General features: G+C 43.8%; 1 protein-coding gene across 1 annotated transcript; it reads left to right on the top strand.

The window, feature by feature from the left end:
- Positions 1 to 254: 254 nt before the first annotated feature.
- Positions 255 to 20,600, top strand: nampt1 (nicotinamide phosphoribosyltransferase 1). Its single transcript, XM_070991947.1, has 11 exons — positions 255 to 393; positions 6,779 to 6,935; positions 9,214 to 9,317; positions 10,117 to 10,245; positions 13,046 to 13,204; positions 13,470 to 13,606; positions 15,583 to 15,808; positions 15,920 to 16,039; positions 16,230 to 16,370; positions 16,604 to 16,738; positions 16,930 to 20,600. Exons 1-11 carry the CDS (start codon positions 340 to 342, stop codon positions 17,041 to 17,043), a joined length of 1,476 nt encoding a protein of 491 aa, XP_070848048.1. The 5' UTR covers positions 255 to 339; the 3' UTR covers positions 17,044 to 20,600.
- Positions 20,601 to 20,728: the final 128 nt, after the last annotated feature.

Below are 20,728 nucleotides of genomic sequence, written 5' to 3' on the forward strand. Positions count from 1 at the left end.
AGAAGCCAAGCTTAGTCATGTAATGAGGAGTTTATTTATGTAAGTGTGTAATTTCTTTATGATGAGAAGAAGTCTGATTCACCATGGGGTGTCTCGCCTGCTTCGAGTGGTTAATCTTCGTAAACATAGACAATCTTTGCTTAAACCGGATTGGCTGGCCGAGATGAACCGAAACTCCCGGATTTTGGTGACGACAATCCGCCCGCCCTTTCCCCCGCCCGTTTCTCTTCGCTGTCCTTCCCCCTCTCCCGCTTCACTACTAGGCTGGAGTCCCCGGCAGCGAGGCGCACAACACATCACACTGACAGCTGCGACCGACTCACAACCAAGGGGGGAAAGATGGAGCACAGAGGCGCCGACTTCAACATAATGCTAGCGACTGATTCATACAAGGTACCTTACCGATGGCGGTTTCAGGCGGTGGGAGGCTGGGTGGAGGGGAGGGCTGATGCATGAAAATTGATAAAGTCAAGGTGGTTTCATCATCATTCCCAAGGCCATCACACTGCTTTCTGTGACCGGTCTCCGTCGGTTTACAGCAGGCCGAATGGGCAAGAGGAAGCGTAGGAGAGGGCTGCTACAGCAGAGATGGGGCACCAAATTCAGAAAAGCCAGCATCCCGCATTGAGCTAGCTAACTTATATCTCAGACCGCGGGTTTTTGAGGGGAGCTAGTGCCTCACTGGCTTTGCTAGTCACAGTGGTACCAAGCTAGCTGAATTAGCTAGCTTGTTAGCTCACAGGGAGCGCAGAAGGGAGACGGAGGTGACTGATATTAAATAAAAGCTAATATTAGCCACTAGCTAGCGAGTGCTCTGTGGATAGCCCGGTCAACTGCTCATGACCAAAGGCTCATTCAAGAGCCCAGCCAGGCACAATGTTAGCCAGCATGGAGTGAGCTACTACCAATGGCAATGCGTCACTTTCTGAAAATCAAAACTGAAAGTTGAAAAGATTATTTATTTATTTATTTAATGTGGCACAGCTAGGCTATCTGAGTCCAAAGTCTGGCATAAAGTTGAAGCGCTGGGGCCCTTTAAACGATATTTAACAATTGATTGCAGGCATTTGGGTATTTGTGGTATAGCAAATGTAGAATTGTGCAACGTTAAAGCACGTTAAGACCGGCCGCTAACCCACAATGTAACCAGAGAACAAATGCACTTGCAGGAATGTATTATCGCACGTAGCAAGTGGTTGCCGGGACGGTTGCCAGGCCAGTTGCCATGTACATCAGTCATGTGATAGTTTTCATTGATGGTGGTGATGATGGGACGGGGGGGATTGAAAGATTCAAACTGAGACCACAGCTGCATAAATGACCTTTTAAATCTGGTCTTCTGTAACAAAAAATGCATGCAAAATGCATGATTGTGATAAATAGGAATTAAGGGTGCATTCCAGCTGGAGTGATGAGTCAGTTTTGTCAATCACCAATAAACATTAACATTTATGAGCCAGCCAGAAGTTGAATTGTGACTAAGAGATGTGTAATGGTTGGCGCTTCCTCGTGGTAATACAGGAAAGTAGGAAACTAATAGTGAAAACAAGTTGTGTTTAAGTCATCACAGCTCATTATTTTTTACTTTTGGATGTCCTAATTCCATTTTAGGCTCAAGTGATTGTTGAAGTAATAAGATGCAGTTTGATAAGTGTACGATTATTTACACCGGCACATGTCTAGTGCACACAAATGTTAATAATAGCTTTTATTGGGTTGAAAGTCCAATGACAGCATGGAGTAATGCTTTATTTCTTTAATGTATCTCTTCCAGAGTTTGTTCAAGTATATTTTAACGAACCTGCTCTTTTTGATTCCCAGCCAGGTTTGACAGTGTGTGAGCTTCTGGTCGAATGTCTTTTCACACAGAGGTTTATCAGCATTAAAGAAAGGTGCTTCAGCTTGTAGCTCATGCCCAGAAAATTACTTTAGCTTTCCCCTGAAATTGCCTGACACGGTTAAGATATCTTTTTACAATTCGTTTTGACATAGCGCTTAAATTCACGCAGGAAATTAGTTTTTCATGAGTGCGGGTGAATACAGTTCTGATTACCATGGTCATTATAGTTTTATTGAATTTCAATTTAGTTTTCTATCTTGGGTTTCAATTCCAGAGGAAATATGTTTTATTTAGTCTCCAGGGTACAGTTACAGTTTTGGTTTATGCTTCTTAGAGACAGCTGCTCAGTTTTTGGTTTCATTTTCACATTGTCTCAGATATGTTCATAGTTTATTTCCATTGTAGAAAAGATTTTACGGTAAGATTAAAGGTGAGTTAAAAAACATAGAAGGCACTGCACACAGTATTGATCCGAAACAGTATTGCGTCCACATCGTTGTTCAGACTGATGATTCGTCTTGAGCAGTGGTTAAGGGAAGTGAAAGAAAAGGGACTTTACGGTTAACTCCCTCAAGAGGTGTCATGGTCTTAATTAAAAAACTCCAGGTTAGAGGTGCCTGAATTATAGCATAAGTGACATTGCTGCTGCTGCTGCTTACCCATAAGTTATGCCCTTGGTTGTAATTATGGTGTTCTGAATCATTAGGTACTATCATTGTAGCCTAAGGAGGTGATCACTAAACCCTACAAATGCAAAATGAAGAAGTAAATTAACCTTTTCCAGATGTTTAATATAGGTCATTTGATAAGTGGTCAGAGCTACTGTGTCTGCCCTGCCGAGCTTGGCTTTTAGCTCATCCTTCTTCTCCTCAAAGTGTTTTTCAGTGTGTTTAGTCACAGCTGACAAACACAAACTGGATAATGGCCTCAGAACAGGACCCATCTACCTATGCTAATTAGCCCGCAGGCCAACATGCAAAACCAGTCAGATATATTTCCAGTGGTTAACCGATTAACAGTTAAGTGAAGCAGACTCTTTGTTTTCAAATAAGTTCATCTTGAGATAGTTGGGGACAGTGTCTGAATGTCTGGATTTCAGAATTTCTGAGTCACTCTTACATCCAAAAGTAATTTCAAGAACAGTATCTCTTTTTCTATTGCTCAGTAATTGCTTTCATAGTGCCTCAAGCAAGGCACCTCTCCCTAAATGCTCTTTTATGACCTGCTCAGGGGCAAACAGAAGAAGGTTGTATTTGCTCTGTGTAGCTACCGTGTGTGTGTGTGTGTGTGTGTGTGTGTGTGCGTGCGTGCGTGCGTGCGTGCGTGCGTGCGTGCGTGCGTGCGTGCGTGCGTGCGTGCGTGTGTGTCAAACCCAGAGCCGAAGATTGATGAAGAAACGTGTGTTTCCAAGCAGCAAAGGTCATGCTAAATAAGGGTTAAGACAAAACATATGGGATGATACAGATCAAATTTCACTTAAGGACTGGCCTGTGTTGTCTGTCCTAAAGTTGGCATTATTGTCTCTTCAAACAGCCGCTTGAGTTCCACAAAAGAAGCTAAAGAGTAAGCTAACCAGTCGGTCATTTGGGATCAGTAGTCTGAGTCTCTGAGCTCTTTCATCGTCTACCAAATTCACCAATGTCACCACCTGTGTTTGCTTTGCGCTTGGGTGTGTATTGTTTCACTGAAAGCGGCTTTTATGATGGGATAAGGTGGGTATGATGTCTGTGCACGACTATGCCATAACCTTTGTAAAGAGAGAGCGGGTATTGCAAGCAAAGCACTTGACTAACTCGCAGACCAATCGGAGGCATATACTTTGTTCACAGGACATGAAAACAAGCTGCACCTAAATACCTTTGTGTTTTGTCTGTTGGGATTGAAAAGAGATGCTCATTCCCAAAGCCAAGCATGCCAGCTGTGCGGAAATGGGGGTGGGTGGAGGTGTGCGGTATGTCAGAGGTCATATAGATACAGCATATGACCACATTTCTGTAAGTTTTTTGACCCTTAAATCCAGAGTATGAAAGAAAGTTGATTGGAGTCCAAGATTTTGTTGGGGGGGGGTGAACCAGTGACACTGAGGTAATGGGATGGTCCCATTAAGTGCTGTGCCACACCAGCAGCTGCTGCATGCTTCAGATGTTGTGCTGTTTGGAAGAAGACACGGTGGTTAACCGTGAAAGGGCAGCAGAGAAATAATTTTCATGTTTCAAAGGACAGACTGCATTCCAGAAAATTTATGTACTCGCTTATAGATACTTGCTGTGTCTGTGTGTGTCTATATTTCGGTGTGTTCAATATTTTTTAGTCATTTGTTGCATTCTTAATTGTCCCACCACTATCAGGGCTTTACAGTGCAGACAAAAAAAGGAAGTAAAATTTGACATTCCTGTGAAAATTAGATTAAAGACAGAACTGAATTTTCATCCAATAGAGCAGCGAGGAGGAACCTTTTTCCTGTTAAGGGCCATTTCGATCTTTAGAACATCCTTCAAGGGCCATCGTCAGTTGTGCCCCCCAGAAATGTTCCATAGTCAGTTAAAGATTCAATGAGTTCATGTTGTTGACTATTTTACATAGCAAATATGCTCAGTTCCTTTTGTTTAATTTTCGTGTCCTGGAACATCTCTTCAAATACCTGAAGGAGTTTTCACGCTCACCGGCATAATCGGATGTCAGAGCAGGCTTTTTTTCTTGCACCGTTGCACTCGCCACAGCAAGTATTGTACCCATGTTTGATGCTGTGATTGTTGCAGCGTTAATGGTCTTGACTTGCTATCAACACTGGGAGGACTTGAAATATGTTGATGCACAAAGTCCCAGACTACACAGACTACATGCTGTATGATTTATAATCAAACATATGTTTCCATCATATTACCTGATAGTCTGTGCTGTCATGATATTGTTATATTGGATAATAAATTAGTAATATCCTTGGATGATAAATAAAGAGGCATGTGTGTCTTAATTGCAAGCTAGGCTGTTACTGGTCATGCAATTTTAAAAGGGTGTATGTGTATATACATCAGCATGTGCGCCAGTGAATGTGTACACAAACACGTGGTCGGGCCCAGTGTCATGTTGTGTGTCCTGACTCTATTTTGAGTCGTTGAAAGCCCAGAGGAAAGGACAGAGACGGGTCAAAGAAACTGAGTAGTTCATTGACATTTATTTCTTCTCCTCTCTTTCTCACAAGCTGTGGGAAAGGAAGTGACTGGCTCTCCTCTTCACGTGTCTCTGGACTCCTGGAAACATTTTAAGACGCATTTTGTGTGGACATTGAAAGCAGATCAGCCTGAAAGTATATGTCCAATTACAAAGTGATCGAGTGAGCTCTATTTGTAGAAACCTGCCCCTCCAGTGCCCCACTGTACCCCTTAATCGGTAGGCACCTTATCGTTTCCGGTGTGTCTTTAAGGTATCACATCCTTGTCAAGCAGTTTCCCGTGTGTGTGAAATACGCCTGAATGTGTCTCAAACAGTTTGCTTGATTGCGCAGTCTTGATTTCAAGTGTCTGGTATCGGTCTCAGGGGATAAAAAGATCACTAGAAGCACACACGCAACACTGAATGTGGTATTTCTCCGAATAATAGTAGAGTAGGAGAATAATGAAGAATGTGTGGGAAAAGCCTGACATGCTCGCCCCGATTGTGACATTTTAATACTGTATTATTTGACTTAGCGCAATGGATTGATGGGTCTTTTGTTGAGCTGGAATGTTTGCCAACATCACAGATAATATAACACAATGGCAGTGGTCCTCAAAGTTTGGGTTGTGACCTTGAATAGCTCTCTGAACAGTGTCTGTTGGCAGCGAGTTACCCATTTCTCTTCGTTTCCAAGCATTAGAATTTGATTTGCTGCTTCAAGCGTGCCATATTGTCGCCTTTTCATCCCAAAAACAGAATGTGTAGAGTGTTGTCGTTTACATTTCTCAGTGTTATCTACCAATTTTAACACAGGACTTGCTACATAATTGAATGTGTTTCAACATTTATACATGAGGTTTCATCAGCTCCTCTGAAAAGTGGGACTATCCAGTTGACACTATGCATTGTAAAGCCTCGCGACTACACAGCACTTGTAGTTGCTCCTGTTTAGCAACGCCACGGTTTCACAAGATCTGGATGACTCAAAAATAACCTGTGCGTACAATTGACTTCATCACGTCCGTGTGTGTGTAGGGAAATGGGAGAGCCCATCGGATATCATCTGATGGTGATTTTCCTTCTGGGTGCAACACTCAATGTGTTGTGTCCTGATCTCTTATAAGTAGAGATACATTTATAGCAAGATTGCATTTTAGTCAACGCCCTCCACCTGTTTTGCTCCCCATATGGACCCTCAAGTGTGATCAGTCAATACTATTCAGACTACAAACAGAAACCGGAATGTACCAAAATCTTGACCGTTGTCCACAGATTCTGCATAGATGTGCAGACATCTATAGAGATTCCAGGCTGTGTATCGTGTGTTCACATCCCTTAGTGTAATATTTGCACCTCATGAATGAAGCGTGCACTTTTAAGTCCCCTGATCAGCTCATGAACGAGGCCCATGATGGACACAGAGAGCTCATTTCCTTTAATACCCTGAAGTAAAGACCAGTGCAGTAAGAGCAAATGACGATTATGAATTTTCTCATTAGTCATGCTCCTCAAAGTCCTTTCTCTGTGTGTGAGTGCATGTGTGTGTGTGCTTTTGGGGGTTTTGGGGCATAAAAAATTGCCCTCCTGCCTGCATTTGTATGTATGTTCGGAGGCTTAGACATTTAAAAGAGGGTCTTGATAAGTCATAGCATCATGTGTGTTGTGTATGCAGGGATTGCACGATACAGCCTTCATATGTGAGATGTGTTCATGTTTTATTAGTCTTTCTCTAACTCACTTTATTTATTGCAAATGGCTGCTGTGTCCCATCTGTCTCTGCAGGTAACGCATTACAAACAGTACCCCCCCAACACGAGTAAAGTGTACTCTTACTTCGAGTGCCGTGAGAAGAGGACAGATCCTACCAAGAGCAAAAAAGTCAAATATGACAAAACCGTCTTCTACGGCCTACAGTACATCCTCTACAAATACCTAAAAGGTAGGTGACTCAGGATGTGTGCTGATCAGAACGGGCTGATGTTTTGCATTGCGTTGTCGGGTGATTAAAAGCGCCCTTGAGCACGACACTGAAGCGCCGACCCCTAACCCAGTAGGAGCTCCTCAATGGCTGCCAGACTGGATGACTTTGCAGATTTCAGCTTTGGCCTCATGAAGCCACAACTTCAATAACTGATTCTCTCGGATGTTTGTGTAAATACAGATGTGTTTCCAGTCAACTCAACAAATTAAATAAGGGTAACATTCCAGTAACCCCGGGGTGGACTTATTTTTACTTTCTTTTATTGAAGTCAGCTGTGCGCGTCATGTTTTCACCCTCATTCTGCGGGAGCTGGACACTGCACTATTCTACTGTTCTCCAGTTTGCAATCAGGGCACATACCAAAAGCCTTTTGTGATGTGTTATTCATCCCTGTGGGAGCATTTTAGCTTTTTTTCTCCCCAACCCCCCCTCCAGGAAGAGGTTAGCATAGTGCAGGGTCAGCTGCAGAACGGTGTGCCCGGAGCTACTCAAGATTCAGTGTGTTGCTCAAGGGCACTTCAGCAGGGCAGGTGCTCGCCATTGTGGCTCGCAGCAACAGTCCTCTGTACTCGCTTAAAAAAGACAACAAGGTTACAGCGCGCTTCGAGTCGATTAGACAGCGCAGAGCAAAACACAAAGCCGGCAGGTTAAAAAGAGGAAAGCGAGTGAGGGGAGACTGAAACGAGGCGCAGTGTAATGCACACAGTGTGTTCTACGCTCTTAATTAACTCAAGTTTGCAAAGGTGGATGTTTAAGTTACTTAGTGTGGTCCTGAGGGGCACGGGGGAGCAAGAGGGGCCGGCGGAGAAGGAGTGGAAAGAAAGAAAATGCATCTCCCTCCTAAGAGGATTTCATGGTGCGGGAGCAGAGGTGCGGGGGAGACAGAGAGCCAGGGAGAACAGAGAGAGGGGAGACAAAAGCACAGCTGCTCTTTCACCATTTTCGGGAGAAAGGCCAGCTGTCTGCGCAGAGCGTCCCTCAGAGCTCACTGATTAGGCCAACTATCAGAGATGCATCCTTGATCCTCTAGCTTACCACAGCAAAAGTGTGCATCGTGATTCTTCTTGTCTGAGTTGCAGAATGAATTTTAATTGTTTCTAAGTGTACTTTTTTTGTCAAGGGAGTGGCTCACTGAGGCTCCTTCTGCTGAGCCGGTCCATTGGTGTAAAGTATGAGTAGAGACAATTAAAATTCACCACCGTATTAGGTGTAAAAGCAGCCTCGCTGTTTGATTTAACTTGACAGTCTTATGTTAAAACTTTTTATTTCAGTGAAAACATAGAAATGGTTTAGCCCTGAGATTACAGCCTTGCCTGTCTGTGCATCTGTCCAAGCTTGAGCCAGCTGGCGCTTAGCTTAGCTTAGCTTAGCTTAGCTTAGCTTAGCTTAGCTTAGCACAGTCCGGAAACAGGGGGAAACAGGTAGCCTGGCTCTAACAGGTGACAAAACTCACCTACCAGCTCAATTTCAAATTCAAATTCACACAGCATATCCTGTTTGTTTAAAGTGTAAAAACTACTTATGCGTTGTTTCAGGGGCAGGATTATATGGGGGGGGGGTTTGCTCAAAGCAGTAACTTCCTGCAGTCTTGTCATCGCTCACTGTTTTCCTTGTTTGTTGTCTCTATCAGGTGACAAAACTCACCTACCAGCTCAATTTCAAATTCAAATTCACACAGCATATCCTGTTTGTTTAAAGTGTAAAAACTACTTATGCGTTGTTTCAGGGGCAGGATTATATGGGGGGGGGGGTTTGCTCAAAGCAGTAACTTCCTGCAGTCTTGTCATCGCTCACTGTTTTCCTTGTTTGTTGTCTCTATGCTAAACTAAACTAACTGGCTGAGCTGGCTGGAGCTTCATATTTACTGTACAGTCGTGAGAGTGGTGTTAATCTTTATGTCAAAGTGTCAGACTGTTTGTTCGAAGATTTGAAAATGTCACAGTGTGCTCTTGTATTTGCACAGTACTTATGTTACCCTCTTGTTGTATACAGGAGTTTCTATGGTCTAGACTTGCCGAGAAAGTGCTTGGTGTGTGTGTTTTGGACAAAGACGCCCTGTCAGTGTGCACGGGATGCTTCTAACTGAATTACGACAGCGGACAGTAAAGAAGCATTCCGGTGTCTTCTCTGTAACGGTGTGTGTTTCTCTAACCTCTCTCTCTGTACCCTGTTGTGCTTCTGCTTTCTTTTCCCTTCCCCTTCCTCTCTCCTCCTCCTCCTCCTTCCTCCTCTGCAGGAAAGGTTGTGACTCCAGAGAAGATCCAGGAGGCAAAGGAGGTATACAGAGAGCACTTCCAGGATGATGTTTTCAACGAGACAGGGTGGAATTACATTTTGGAGGTAAAGGATGGCCAAAAATGCCTAGAAAAACTTTCCTTGAAGGTGATACTTTACAGCGGCATTAAGATATTTTTCCACACATTTGTGAGTAGATTCCACGACGGTTGCGAAGGCTGTTTTCAAGGAATCGTTGATTGAAGTAAAAGCTGGAAGTTGTAACTAAGCATGCAGGTGTTCGTATATACACAGGTGCCAGTACACTTAAATGTTTACACATGAAACATTCTGTGTTATCAGAGACGTGCACACACTCTTAGGATGTACAGTGTGCTCCCAATAAACACATTTTAGTGTACGCACAGCAAGCTTTGGATCCTAAAATCCCCAAAAAGTGGGGCCACAAAAAACAAAAGTGTGTATGTTTTCAGAGTTGGCATTTTCTTGATGTGTCATGAAAGCCTGCGCGCTAAAATAACCAAAAATCAGTGCCACTTTTGGCGCTGTGGTTCTTCTTAGGAGGAGAAAAAGGGCTGAACTCGCAAAATTCTTGAGATAGAGGGTCAACAAGTAAAAATTAATCAAAGTCAGTTTAAATATCCAGGGAAATGTGCATAGAATGTGTCTGGTTATTGAAACATAGTGTTTCAGCACCTTGGAGAGAGCACAGCGCTCTGGCCTGAAAGTATGTTCTCAAGTGTTGGTAACCCCTTATTTATTCTCCCCTTTCTCTTCGGTCGACACCATATTGGCTCCAAGAATGTGTCACTTTAACTTCCCTTTCAGGTCGTCTCAATAAAGAACAAACTGCCGCAGTGTGAATCTGACTCTGAGTAAGATATTTGTGTCTTTGTGTTTGCAGAAATACAACGGTCACCTACCTATTGAAATCAAGGCGGTGCCAGAGGGGAGTGTCATTCCTCGAGGCAATGTTTTGTTCACAGTTGAGAGCACGGACCCTGAGTGCTACTGGCTCACCAACTGGGTGGAGGTAAGTTTGTTTTGGCTGTCGTCTGGGCCCAGAATGGATAGCCGGGTCAAGTCCAGAGCGTCCTGACATGACACAAGTGTGTTATTCAAGTAGAGCATGTCATCATGCTGGTGGTAGCAGGTAGGATTCAGAGTTTTTTGAGCTGGACCCATCACTGGAATACCCCTTGAATGGTATCAGTCTTCAGCTCTGGATTAGCAAGTTAAAAGCTGTTTTAAATACCTCACCTTTGCACCCTCATATAACAGTTTAATTGCTAATGTGCTACAAAAACTACATCGCTCGGCATATCAGTAAGATTTCATGGTTAGCTTTATTTGATTATTGATTAAAGGCGAGATATATGAGCAACGTTTATGCCCTTTTAATTACAGTGGAGAGTTAACAGTTTTATAAAAGCCATAAACTATATTGCTTGGCAGCATGCCCAACGATGCTTCTTATCTCCCCTTAAATCTCACTGCATTACAGTCGTGTCACGGCTTATTGCTTCATCACCGCTCAGAGATGGGCTGTAACTGCAGCAAAGTCATTCACAGTTTGGCTGAAAGGTAGAAGAGCGGAGAGCCAGGTGCGAGAAAAATCCTTGTTTGGTGTTTTGGAGGTTGGCAAAATCATTTAAGTCCTAAATCAACCCCTTGCCCTGAAGAGTTCTCTCTTCCCTGATGCATCACACCTTTGGAATTAGTCCGAAGAATGTCTGTCAGCTTTCTTCACTTTGCATTTTAATTTACTTATTTACTTTAAGACTGGAGAACAGGGGGAAACAGCTCGTCTGCTTCTGTTCAAAGGGAACAAAATCTGCCTTCTTGAATCTGTACAAAAACCAAAGTGAAAAAAAAGTATTTGCCATTTTACAGATTTATTTGCAAAACTATTTCTTGGCCCAGGACCAGTAACTTCTGCTGGTTGCATGGCAACTGGTCCCAGTAAATGTTCGTTTTTGCACATTTTTACCCGTTCCTTATTTATTGTACAGACACAGTTGTCTTCTATCCTCAGCAAGAGAGCCAATAAGCAAATATTGAACCATTCTTTTAATCATTTTCAGACTGTAGATGTGAGTGATGAGGTGGCATCAGTGAATGTAAGCACACAAACACGGGCTGCATTTATTACACTGAGCTAATGCACACGTTTCCTCCCTGAGATGAGGGGGCACGAACAGACTGTTCGCAATGACTCGGCCCAACTAAATTCATTTCCCATGAGCGATATCGTCACTCTTATGTGGCTCTTACGCGGTTCTTACACATTCCCCCCTGTCTCTAACTGCCCTCTTTGTCTCGTGCTCCTCTCTGCTTCTCCATGCCGGCCTCATTCAGAAAGATCAGACTTGAGTCTCAGTAGATTTTGACTGCATTTGGCTCCATAACTTGATGCACATACGCTCAACTCAAATGACGAGCGTGCCATTCAAAGGAAGGTGTGCTTGAACAGAGGTCACCCACAACCAACACAGCACAGTCACCACACACGCACACACAGACACACACACACACACACAGTCACTCTTCGTGGCTGGTGTAAAATTAGCCACAGCGTCCATCACCCTGGTGTCCTTGGCTTGTTCTCTGCTTCCCCCTCACTCTTACTGTCCCTTCTTCTTTTACTGTCATTTTCTTCTCTTTGTCATTCTTTTTTTTAAACATCTTTCTTTTGCCTTTTCTCTTCTCCCCACCTTCCTCCTTCTCACCACCCCCTCTCCTTCCTTATCTCCCTCCATTTTGTTCTTAGACACAGGCATGGTTATGTTGGCACGTGTGTGTGTTTATGTGTGTGCAGGCATTCCTCCTGAGTGTTGTTTTTACCGTCCTGCTGTCCCATTAGGGACATTATCCCTGACAAACTGTCACCAGATGATTGCATGCTGTATTTAACTTTCTATAAATGTCACAGTCATCTTAATTAGACCTTTCTTCTTTTCTTTTTATAATAATTTCCAGTCATGAAAAGTAAACAGACCTCTGGATTGATAAGAATTAGAACAAATTCCGATCTATTTGCAGTTTTGTTTATCAAGCTGTTTATCAACTCTCAGTTGTAATCGAGTGTTTTATTTCCTGTTATAGGATGATTCGTCATGAAAAGGTCAACATGCAGATAAGGCTGAGGCCGTCTGACCTGCATTGCTCTGGCAGTCACATGAGACCATATTATGGTTTAGATTATGATTAGTCTAAGGAGGCATGTGACTGTGCTGAGGGTTAAAGGGTGAGAAGACACTGCGTAGTGTTTGTAGGTGACGTCGGGCCAGAGAAAAGACAGGTTATTAACATAAAATATAGAATAACAGTAGCTTTTAACTGTGCGTGGTGTGGCTTGGTATTGAATATATCTACTGCTAAAAGAATTTTGAATCTGTTGACAGGCAGGTCTTCACACACAGTGTACATACACACAGTGTACATATATGGTGATAGAAAGTGTGTGTTCAGAAAATTTCCCAGGTGACGGTGAGTACAGATAAGCCACTTGTTTTCATATTGAAACGTGTGATTCTGGTCCAGAGTTGACACGAGGCATGGAGGATCCCAGAGTTTGTCTTGTGTGAATAAGCAGCCCTCTTTGATCCCTGAGCCTGTTAGTTTTAGTACCAGTAGAATACTGGGAAAGCGGGAGGGTTGGCTGACAGGCAAAAATCTTTCGCGGCATCTTTGCTTTGAGACCAGCTCAACTTTTCTTTTTTCAACATATTAGAGGAAGTAAACATTTGCAGTGAAATGGCCTCTGACAACCGGAAATGGTAATAAATATCCAGTGAACTTGACTCAACTCAACTCCTTCCTCCCTTCATCAGACCATTCTGGTTCAGATCTGGTACCCCATCACTGTGGCGACCAACTCCAGAGAGCAGAAGAAGATCCTCGCCAAGTACCTCATGGAGACTTCTGGGAACCTGGAGAGGCTGGAGTATAAACTGCATGACTTCGGCTACAGGGGTGTCTCCTCACAAGAGGTACTGTATACTCTGCTGTGCGACTACAGTGTACTATATTTTACTACTATACGGAAGATTTTGTAAAAGTTGATTTGTATGGAAACCTGAAGATTTTTTTGGAGCGAACTGACAGACAAATAACAAAACAGCACTTTTAGGACTTTTAAAATATTAGTTAGACAACATAATCCTAACTCCAGGTCCGCTCACTGCTGAAGATTTGCTTTATAATGGGATGTCTTTGCCCTTTAGCTCCCATGACCCATCTCTCCTCTGTTCACAGACTGCAGGCATCGGGGCCTCCGCCCATCTGGTCAACTTCAAAGGCACAGACACGGTCGCCGGCATCGGGGTCATTAAGAAGTACTACGGCACCAAGGACCCTGTGCCAGGCTTCTCAGTGCCTGCTGCAGAGCACAGGTAGACGCACTTTTTCTGACTCTAACACTGCTCATTGAAGCATTTTACCTGCTTAGAGACAAGATATCTCTCTGTGCAGCCTACATATCTTTGCTTTAGAGCGTTTCCTGGCTTTTCCACAGGGTTTAGTGGCACCGTTTCCATTGTGATGAAGTAAAGTAGCTCACCACCCTCTTCAATTATTACACCAGTAACATAAGCCCTCCAAGTTATGACGGGTGTCTGCCAACGTGGACAACACGCCTTTTAAGGGATAGGCAAGGTTCACAGCAACTCCTGAGTATAACATTTAGCCTCTACAGGCTGCTAAATTCCTGTGCACAGTGTTAATTATCAGCATAAGCCACGTATTCACATAATCCCAGAAAGCACAGGGGTGCAGTCGGCCCATCGCTATTCATCTCCAGCGCTGCCTCTGGTGAGATAGTCCAGGTTTGGGCTAAGAGCCAGGTCGAGAGGCAAACTTTTTTCAGCCACAAGCTAAATTGATTTTCAAAAGAAAACCCAGAAAACTTGTTTCAAATAACAGTTGGTCACCTGCCAGTGCTGTAGATGGAGGGAAATTTATCATCCCGAGTGCAAATTTAGTCATCGTTTGGCCAACGTTGGTGTTTGTTTGCCTCCATGATGAGAGCTTGGTCACCCTCGCACTAATTATCTGGTTCATCTGTCTCAGTTTGTGAGTGGGGCTGTGATTGGCTGGAAGGTGAAGGTTTTGATTGGCTGCCGCCCTGACGTGCATGTCCCTCACATGTCACTGGTGTTGTTTTATGGTGCTGATCCATTCATCCTGCTCACACACACACACACACACACACACACATTCTCTCTTTCCGTTTTGCTCTCTTGCACACTGCCACTTCCTTGCCACCAGGCCAGTTACTGCTGCTCCAGCGCACCCTTCCACCCAGCACCAGTGCATTGTGGGACGGTGGCAGGAGTTGTCATAGTAACCGTTATGTAATGGCCCCCTCCTGTTTGGTTTCTACCTCAGAGGGAGGAGTCACAGTGAAATTCCACTTTGCATTTTGATGTAGAAGGAAAGGGATGGGTGGGTGTTTCAGAGCAGAGGTATGTCACCTTCAGAGCTCTTAAAACTTTCAGTGTCTGCTGCTGTTTCCTGTTCTCTTTTAACATAGCAGCAGAAATCAAGAAAAGACTTTTACTGAAAGATGTCCAGAAACTTACATTCAAGTAAAAATACAATCACGGATGAGTAATTCTCAGATCGTCACAAAAAACATCTGTTTTTGTCAAATAGTAAGCACACGCCATCTCTCTCATCTATTGTGGTGGAGCGCCAGTAGTTAAGGTTTACTGTGTACACTGAGCAGGTTTCACAATTCATTCATTGATAAAAGTTGGCAAAGAAACCATAAACCAAGTTCCAAGGGCCTTTCTTGTATTGAGGTGGTGTCATGAATCTCATTTATCTCATAACAACAGGGCATAAAACTGTATCCCTGGTCAGGTTTAACTGGGGCAAAGGTAGAGCTGATGTCCTTCATTCTAGCATGTGTGAACTGTAGCACGTGTGGGACCTGCACCTCTTCATTCATTGGCCTGATACTGTAGTTATCATGACCATCTTCCCTCCAGCCAATCAACAACCTGCATAGCAGAGAATAGTCCTCAAAAACAGCCTTAAGAAAATACAATTTGGCCCAGGTCTGTTTCCTCCAATACTAAAACCTGGAGTGCACTGCCCTCTTCTGGACGAGCTGTGGCATTATCTTTTGATGAATGTCATGTGATGATTCTTCTATATTTTGTGAGTCTTTGTCCCCAACAGACAACCATTCTGAGGGTCTGGCTCCTTGCTTTAACTGCAGTTTGTTCCTGTTGAAAGATGGAAAGTGGTCTCCTCCTGTTTATTAGTTTATTGGTTCATGTAAAGCCACAGCGCTCACACCAACCACACAGGAAGCGAAGCTGCTGTCCGCCATAAAGCAACATCTCTTCCGTTCTCTCTGCAGTACCATCACAGCGTGGGGGAAGGACCATGAAAAAGATGCCTTTGAGCACATCGTCAAGCAGTTTCCCAACGTGCCCGTATCCATAGTCAGCGACAGCTACGACATCTACAACGCCTGTGAGAAGATCTGGGGAGAAGACCTCCGGGGGCTCATAGAGACACGCAGCGCGGACGCCCCGCTGGTCGTCCGACCAGACTCTGGAAACCCTCTTGATACGGTTTTGAAGGTGTGTGGTCACATGGACAGCTCTCCTTTCAGATACGATCTTAAAACAAGATGCTAACTTTCCCCCTCTCTGCACCACCTTCTTCTTCCTCTCTCCTTTTACTCTTATCAGGTTTTGGAGATCCTGGGTAAGAAGTTTATTCCAGTGGAGAACTCTAAAGGTTTTAAGGTTCTCCCTCCTTACATCAGAGTCATACAAGGAGATGGAGTTGACATCAACACACTGCAAGAGGTATGAACTCATTAAACTCATGGCAGCTTTTTGGGGGGTAATCCTGTTGGTTCTTCCAATGATTTATTAAAGAAATATGCGAATTTTCGCAACCCTCAAATGAGCTTTCATTGCACAATCACGTTATCCACATCAGCAGTTACATAATGTTGGACTATTGCAAGCTTTTTGACTGTGTGTTTTTCCTCAGATAGTGGAAGGCATGAAGAAACACCGGTGGTCCATTGAGAACATTGCCTTCGGGTCCGGAGGGGCTCTGCTGCAGAAACTGACCAGAGATCTGCTCAATTGCTCCTTCAAATGCAGCTACGTGGTCACTAATGGACTGGGGGTGAGTAGCTGCGTTGCAGTGACAGTTTTGTTGGTGTGGTTTAAATAACATGAATTGCAGAGTACTTACATTGTGGGCAGTGTCACCATTCACATTCTCATGAGCTTTGCTTGTTTTTGTCCAGTGCACTCTTGTCTGAATCTTCCTTCTTTGTCTGCGCAGCGCTTCATGTTGATTTGAAATTCCCTTTTTCTGCTTAAATGTGACATTGTTTTCCTGTGTGGTGGCAAAAGGTGAACGTGTTCAAGGACCCGGTGGCAGACCCCAACAAGAGGTCAAAGAAAGGTCGTCTGTCTCTGCACCGGACACAGAACGGAGACTTTGTCACCCTGGAGGAGGGCAAGGGTGACCTGGAGGAGTATGGCGTGGTGAGTTTAATGACCACAATAGTATGCAGACACTTTTATACTCACAAATGCAAAGGAATTCATTTCACCAACGCTAACCTGCCTCTTCTCTCACCTTTGCTCTGGCCCTCCTTCCCTCCCTTGTCACCTCTCCTTCTGTACCCTCCTTTTACTTTATCCTCCCTCCGTCATGTGTTTCTATTCACCTCCAGGACCTGCTGCACACAGTCTTTCAGAATGGGAAAATTGTCAAGACGTACACATTTGACGAAGTCAGAGACAATGCCAAGCTCAAAGAGAGTGAGCTTGAAGAGCTGCCGCACTGAACGCAGCACTACTGAACCCCCTTCCACCACCCTCCACCCTAACCCCCAAAACAACCCTTTCCACCCCTTAACACTTCACCTTTTGGCCTCACCTCAAAAAATGGAGGTAGCGTGCACTGCTAATAGATCCCACTCCCAAAGCCTGAGAAATCCCCGAAACATTTCTAAAAACCTTAAAGTTCACAGAAATTCACCTTCAAAAACGTTCCAAAACTCTGTCGTCGGTTCTTGAACAGAGTAAAGAATTTGGAAACTCCCACACCTCTGACAAACAGCCCACGGGAGGGGGGAGAAAAAGAGGAAAATAAGTGAGAGGCGCAGTGAGCAACCAGAGTGACAGAGAGGAGTGCCGCGATTATGACAGCAAGCCGTGCGTTCACCGTGATAGGTTACACATGTTGCAACATAAGAATGTGATTGGCTACTGGTAGGCTGCGTGTCTGCAGGCTTTTCCACAGGCAAATCAGATGATTGTAGTTTTTTCAATGAGCTCCTTGCAGCTGCATGCGGAGTGAGCGCCACGGTGAGCCAAAGTGAGGAAGACGATGATCCACACCCACACCAATGACCGTGCCCCCGTGTATTGTGTACAGAAATGTTCCAAAAAAAAAAAAAAATCCATGTCTGAGTCTACTTAGCTTTGTCTTTTATGTGAAGGAGGAAAACGATGATTATGGTATATGACGGTGCACCGATAACATTGACTGATAACAGCTAATATCTTGCTTCTACTTCGAAACTGAGAAGTTCATCAGCACTTAGACTGTAATTATGGGTGATGAAGGACTTCATTTCTCCCAGTTTTCTTGCTTTTAATCAGTAGTTATGGCCTCCATCATAAAAGGTAACATATATCAAGTAAAACCTGAATATTTTGTACTCTTTATTCTGCCAAATAAAATGTTGTTGGTGCATCTCTGAAGGTATATAAGCGATCATCTACTTGCCATTACTTTGCCCACAGAGCATTCACATCATGAAGGCCCAATCCACAGTCCAGTCCAGCAAGTCAGGAATTCTGCTCATCATCTCAAAGTTGTTGTTTTTTTTTTTTTATTTCAGATACAAATAATACATGAAAAGATTATAAAAAGCTCCTTCTCCATCAATGATTTAAGTGTTGTTAAAGTCCTGGAGAAGCCACAGAACTTTACAAGACTAAGTCGAGAACTAAGACTAGATTTGAGTCAGCAGTTTGGGATCGGGTCTTCATGGTGGGCCAGTACTCTTGAAACCAGTCTTTGCTGTATATGACCAAGAGTTGACGTAAAAAGAAAAAAAAATACATCACAGAAATTGTCTTCACTGGAATGAAGATGATCTAATTATGTGTTGATGGGAGATTGCACATCTGGCTCCTGGGCAGAAGTGTATGCTAAATGTTGGTGTGTGTGTGTGTGTGTGTGTGTGTGTGTGTGTGTGTGTGTGTGTGTGTGTGTGTGTGTGTGCTTGGATTTGTGTGTATGGTTTTGTGTGTACTGATGTTTTCTTCCTCTAAAGGACTGTGTGGTATTCCTTTATGCAAACGTACTTGTTGATCGGGGAAATAGAGAACACTCTTCCTTTTTCTTTGCCGGCCTTTTATTCTGAAAGGACACGCAGCGTTGTGACAAACAGCCGTGAGTGAGCTTTTCCTGCGGGCGATGTGAAAGCAACCAAGAGGCAGATCGGGATCAGAACTTTCTGACAGTAATGCACCGACATTGGCTCTCAGCGGTGCACAGTTGCAGATCAGCCAAACGCTGCCCTCGGTATCACTGCCTTAACTCGTGAAAAGCAAGGAAACATCAACAGCACTGTTTCTGGAAAAGTATAAATGTGCCCAGCGGTGGCACCTTGTATTCTGGTTTGGCACCATTGCACAGGTATAAATTTGCTGTTAAAGCCTTTTAGAGTTAATTATCTTTCCATTCATAGATCCTCAGTGGAGTGTCCCTCCTGTGTTTCGTCACATTGCTGAGTTGGCCCTTTTCAGAGTGAAGGGATTTTTCTGTCACAGAGCTAGAGGCTATTTAAGAGGAGCTAGGAGCTGGTGACATCACAGGAAACCTTTTTTGTTTTGTTTTTAAGGCCAGAGGCAAAATATTTTCATAAAAAAATGTTCAGGCTGTACAGTCGGTGCCCTCTTTGCTCCCAGCTAAATTTGACTAAATAAACATGCAGCCAGTAACACATTATTATTCACCATTTGGCTCTGGGGACGACACTTTGGTCCAGGCTGAAATATCTCAACTGCTAATCATGCTCCCCAGATGCTGAACCCCCCTGGCTTTGGCGACCCCTTAACATTTCACACAGCGCCATCATCAGGTATAAATTTAAATGTGTCTGAGACTTTGGTTTATGTCCAAATACCAGCCTCAACTGTATGCTAATTAGCAAACGGTAGCATGCTAACACGCTAAGCTAAGGTGCTGAGCGTGGTAAATGGTATACCTGGGGAACATCAGCATGTTAGCAGTCTCATTGCGAGCGTGTTAGCATGCTGACGTTAGCACCGGGCTCACAGAGCTGCTAGCATGGCCGTACGCTGTCTTTTTGAGACAGCTCCACTTTATTTTCTGCCCACCGGCACTCAGCTGCTTCACATTCATAACTTCACACGCTCTCTTCTGGGAGCTGCCCACTGCTACCATGCTCCGCTCAGTTTGCCCCTTAGCAGTTTCACTGGCGCTATTACAGCTTCAGTGACCTTACTCACTCCCCCCCATGGACACTGACTCCATTGGTTGAGCGCGACCTTGAAGAAACCTGTGATGTCACCCAGTCCACATCTCCCACTTCAGGCTCAGACCAGCCTGATCAAACACAAGACAAGCTGGTTAACAAGACAGCTAGTCAAACGCTGAAACAGTGTCACACTCTTTTCTTTATTTCCCTTCTGTTTTTGCACCTGTCACTGCTGTTACCTGTCAGATCACTTGTTATCCAGTTGTACTGGACGAACGACACAGTTGTCCTTTTTCCAATTTCCGGGGTGCATTTTAGTAAAACTTTTATTTTACTATTTTGATACTGTCTCAGTTCTTACCTCAGAGAAACATTATTTTGTATGACAAAGGAGAAAAAAATGCCAGAAATATCGCAGTAAATATTCGTTATTTACAAACAATGCGGCCATACTGCCTTCTCACTTGTACATACAACGACGAGCTTGACTGAGAGCAGCGAGGGCAGGTTCGGGAGACGACTACAATAGATAATATTATTATTATTATTGTCAGAACGACCGTTTTTTGTACCAACAGAATATCCAAAACGGTTTGACTGAATTGGCAGTGTGACTGTTTTTTGTGACCGTCAAGCTATTAGCTTCTGTTTGTGTGGGTGCATGCGTGCGTGCACGTGTGGGTGCGTGTAGTCCCGTGTGAATGACTCATGTGTTTGGATGAGAAAGTGTTTGTGAATACTTTTTTTTTCCTTTACGTTGTTGTTGTTTTACTTGTATGTATATGTTGGTTTTCCCAAATTCTCTCCCAACACAACTGATATTTTAACATAACTTGCTATATTGTCAACAATACATTGATTAAAGATGCCACCCTGTCAGTTTGAAATGGTCCATTTATTTTTGCCTGCTTTGGTTCTGGGTTGATTTTAAATATCATTTCAAAGCTATTTTTGAAGGAGCCACACGGCGTCCACCAGAGAGCACCAACTGTTCAGATAACCTCGTGTCTTCTGA

This window comes from Chaetodon trifascialis, chromosome 22 (genome assembly GCF_039877785.1).
Source record: "Chaetodon trifascialis isolate fChaTrf1 chromosome 22, fChaTrf1.hap1, whole genome shotgun sequence".
Taxonomy (NCBI): Eukaryota; Metazoa; Chordata; class Actinopteri; order Chaetodontiformes; family Chaetodontidae; genus Chaetodon; species Chaetodon trifascialis.